General features: G+C 45.4%; 1 protein-coding gene across 1 annotated transcript; it reads left to right on the top strand.

Moving 5' to 3' along the window:
- The first annotated feature begins 254 nt into the window (after positions 1-254).
- On the top strand, positions 255-1,094 carry foxb2 (forkhead box B2). The gene has a single exon (XM_063193447.1). The coding sequence runs from the start codon at positions 255-257 to the stop codon at positions 1,092-1,094; it is 840 nt and encodes a 279-aa protein (XP_063049517.1).
- The last annotated feature ends 3,816 nt before the right edge of the window (positions 1,095-4,910 follow it).

Below are 4,910 nucleotides of genomic sequence, written 5' to 3' on the forward strand. Positions count from 1 at the left end.
AGACTTGCGAAAAAGAAAAGTCAGTTTATTATCAAGATTCTGACTTCAGCTAATGATTTTTTTTCAAAACACTTTTATTTGAAGCATTCCAGCAGTTTGTGAAGTTGCAGGGACTCTTGGATATGCCGGCGACCGCGCGCAAAAGCGCATGAACACGGAACTTGCGCGCCAAAAGCGCAGAGCGCAAGTGAGACAGCGAGAGCGCGAGAGAGGAGGAGGAGTGAGAGAAACGGAGAGCGAGAGCGCGGGGGCAAATGCCCCGACCGGGAAAGAGCTCGTACAGCGAGCAGAAGCCTCCGTACTCCTACATCTCCCTGACAGCCATGGCCATCCAGAGCTCGGAGGAGAAGATGCTCCCCCTCTCGGACATCTACAAGTTCATCATGGAGCGCTTCCCTTACTACCGGGAGAACACGCAGCGCTGGCAGAACTCCCTGCGCCACAACCTCTCCTTTAACGACTGCTTCATCAAGATCCCGCGCCGGCCCGACCAGCCGGGCAAGGGCAGCTTCTGGGCGCTGCACCCGGCGTGCGGCGACATGTTTGAGAATGGCAGCTTCCTGCGGCGCCGCAAGCGCTTCAAGCTGGCCCGTCCCACCTCATCCCTTCCCCCTCGCCCGCCCCCAGACCCCCGCCACCCCCACGTCTACCACCACGCCTACGGCCTCCACGCCGGAGTCGGAGGCGGCCAACCCCCGCACAGCTTCAAGCACCCCTTCGCCATCGAGAACATCATCGGGCGCGAGTGCCGCGGCGTGATCGGGCCGCCCGGCTCGGCGGTGCCCATCTCCTCCGTCATGAGCCAGCTGGGGTACCCGCTGCCCACGCAGCTCTGGCCGGGCATGGGCGCCCTCTCCTCTGACTTCCCGCCCTTCGGGCTGCCCGTCAAGAGCCTCTACCACCACCACCACCATCACCACCACCAGCCTAGCGGCGGCGGGGGTGCACAGGGGATGCCCGCTGTGCCCGTACCCATCAAGCCCACGCCGACGCTGGGCACAACGCTGGGGCTACAACGGTGCCAGGATGGAGGAGTCGGAGTCGGACAGGGCAAGACCAGCTGCACACTGCACCCCTCACTGCTGCTGCCTTAGATACATGACACGCACGCACGCATGCATACACACATACACATACATATGCACATGCAACGGCACACATGCACTCACATGCACACACATACACACACACAGATGCTGGCACACACACATGCCCGCACACAGACACACACACCCACACACACACACACACACACACACACACACACACACACAGTTGCGTACACATTTAACGGCACACACACACACAAGCATACACACAAGAACATGTGGACACAGACAGAGACAGAGAGACAATCACAAACAGAAACGCTTGCAGGTACACATAAACTTCTGCACATACATACCCTTACATCAATAGCCATATTTCTTTGGAAATGCACGCACAGACACACACACACACAGACACATGCACACACACACACACACACACACACACACACACACACACACACACACACACACACACACACACACACACACACACACACACACACACACACACACACACACACACACACACTTTCTTAACCACAATGTCTATTAACTTGGTCAGTCTCATCCATAAAAAAACTAATGATAACAAAGATAAAAACAAAACAAAAAACAGAAATGCATTCTCTCAAGGTTGCTAAGCAGGTAAGCTTGTAGTTTATCAGGAGATGAAGAGAGAACGGTTCTGATTTATGTCATATTTCGGCTGAGTATGTGCGCGCGTGTGTGTGTGTGTGTGTGTGTGTGTGTGTGTGTGTGTGTGTGTGAGTGTGTGTTCTGCAAATGCAGATATCCCAAGGCAGAATATTTAAAACATGTGGGACATGTGAAGGACTTAATGGCGAGGATGTAGCAAGCGGTTTAGACTTCATCGAAGACATTAAAAGACATTAAATACAATCAGAGAAACCCAAAGATGATTTTTTAATGTAAAACAGCCATCAATGCTGAACAAACGCTGGCATGAGCAAGCATCACATGTTTTCTTTGTATTTTTTTTAAACTGTGAAATATCATTGTAATGCTGAAGACATCTGAAGAGGAAGTTATATTATTCAAATGATTACCTACAAGAGGACTTAGTTGGTTGCTTTTTCTTCAACATTCCCACTCAAGCAGCATGAGGTTTCAGAGATGAACGGCTTTATTGTATAGTATGAAAAAATCTTTTAAAAAAAGACCAGACAGAATTATTTTGCATCTCTGATATTTAACACTGCTATTCCTTTCCATCCTCTCTCATTTTACTTTTTATCTGTGCTCTTGTCATCTGCTGTCCATGTGAGCATTGTATGTTTGTGGAAATTCACTGAACTGTAAATAAAATTTTGCTCTAATGAACCCACAGAAATGTCAGTGCGCTCCTTGACCTGTCACCTTCACGTTTAACAGTCATCATCTATCCTGACAAAACAAGCAGTGGCAGTCACGAATGAACAATTATAAGGTTTGTCTGTGTGCTTCTGAGTGGTAGTGTAGCGGGAGTGTGTGTGTGTGTGTGTGTGTGTGTGTGTGTGTGTGTGTGTGTGTGTGTGTGTGTGTGTGTGTGTGTGTGTGTGTGTGTGTGTGTGTGTGTGTGTGTGTGTGTGTGTGTGTGTGTGTGTGTGTGTGTGTGTGCGTGTGCATCCATATTACGTGGTCTATGGGGTGTGTGAGTGTCATTCTGAAATTCATATTAGTTAAGTAGAAATCATGTTAACACAGAGTCTAAAATTCAAAGACTGTACCGTAAGTAAAAATAATTATGTGAATAATTTAGATCAAATTATGTATTTATTCTACAAGTATTACAGCCAGTCAAAATCTTCCCAGATGAATGACTTTTACAGTTTAGTTTAATGGCCTGTGATGAATTCTAACCTTTACTTAAACATGTTTGTTATAGAGTTCTCTGTTCATTGTCTTCAATAAAATAACAAAAAGCACAATTTAAAAAAAATCCAGAAAAGATTGATTTATTTGTGACTATATGTATACTGTATGAGCAAAGTTGGTTAGTACGGCTTTTCAATGTCTTCTCTATTTCATAATGTATTGCCCTCTATATTTATTGTTAATTCATGAATAAATAGTAGATTACGTTTGGATATGTGACATAACTACACAGGCGAAAAGTGTTTTTTCCAAGCCAGTTACTGTAGATGGAAAAACGTTCAAGCCTACACTCAAAGAATATACAGACGATTCTATAATTTTGAGTTTGAATTTTGGCCATGGATAGTTTCAAACATATCTTGGGAAGGAGACACTGAAATTAAACATTTGCAGCGTACTTAAATATTTGCAGTGATTTCCAATGATCTTACTGGGGGAAAATCATATTTAGGTGACATTATTTCAAAGACAGGTCAGTGATGTTCAGATGACAAATCCATTTCAGTGATTCTGTGACCTGTTTTTTTATTATGCTTTTCATTTTTGGGAAGCACTTTGAACAGTCTTTGTGTGGCATTAACTTGCTTTGCCTAAATGAGAATATTCCTCTAAGACAGGGATGGAGAACCTATGTCTCTAGGGCCGTTTGTGGCCCTTGAGGCCGTTTTATCCGCCCCCCCATATAATTTTAATGTTATTCTGCTTCACATGAAATATGACATATTTTGTAAAGGAATCTTAGAAAATGTATTTGCAATACAATTACGTTATATTCAGGGAACCTAGAGAAGGTGGTGTTTGTTTCACTTTAGGCCTTCAATATAGGCCTGAAGTGAAGGGGAAAATCCTGGTTTGTGTTCATAGTACGGAACTCGGAGGACTTTTACGGCCCTCGGATGAATTTGAAGTGGCCCTTCGAATGAAAAAGGTTCCTCACCTCTGCTCTAAGACTGTGACTCAAGACGACATTCATTACACGCTTGCAGCTGAGGCAATAGGGGCACAGGCACCTTTTGCATTGTAGCAATTCTAGCATTCTGTTTCTCTCTCTCTCTCTCTCTCTCTCTCTCTCTCTCTCTCTCTCTCTCTCTCTCTCTCTCTCTCTCTCTCTCTCTCAAATTCAAATTCAAATTGTGCTTTATTAGTATGACTGTTATGATACAGTGTTGCCAAATGAATAAATGAAGCGAAGGACAGCACTCTTCAGATTTCTTCTTTGTTTATTCGCCCACAAACGTTTCGGACAGTGTTGCCAAAGCATACACATAACAAGACAAAAGTGTGAACATGTACAAAAGATGTGTTTGTGTGTGCGTGTGTGCGTGTGTGTGTGTGTGTGTGTGTGTGTGTGTGTGTGTGTGTAGGCCTATGCATGTGGACAGGGATGTGGGCATCTCTCTCTCTCTCTCTCTCTCTCTCTCTCTCTCTCTCTCTCTCTCTCTCTCTCTCTCTCTCTCTCTCTCTCTCTCTCTCTCCCGCACACACCCACCCCACACACCCACCCACACACACACACACACACACACACACACACACACACACACACTCACAGACACACACACACACACACGAAGCGTGATACAGAAGTTCAATTTCCTTGTGTGCGTGCCGTGTTGGGACATATGCCTCACTTGGCTGTTTGTCTGTCCTGTGTCGGCTAGTCTGTCTACCCTGTCAGTCTACAGTACCAGGGCTTGACATTGGCAACTGCCATTGACCCAAAAATGGGTTTAACTCAGTGATTCTCAAAGTGTGGTCCGGGGACCACTAGTGGTCCGCGACATCGCTCAGGTGGTCCGCTATGGGATTTCTATTTTACCAAGACAAGATAGGAGTAAGCTATATTTGTAACATTTTTACAAAGCTAAATATAGCATTTCACTACAGAGAGGTTTGTGAATGTGGATTAAATAGTAAGTGATCTGCATTGAATTTAGCAGTGTCAAATTATTACCTGAACATATTTGGGGGGACAAAGTGGTC

This window comes from Engraulis encrasicolus, chromosome 3 (assembly GCF_034702125.1).
Source record: "Engraulis encrasicolus isolate BLACKSEA-1 chromosome 3, IST_EnEncr_1.0, whole genome shotgun sequence".
In the NCBI taxonomy this organism is placed as follows: domain Eukaryota; kingdom Metazoa; phylum Chordata; class Actinopteri; order Clupeiformes; family Engraulidae; genus Engraulis; species Engraulis encrasicolus.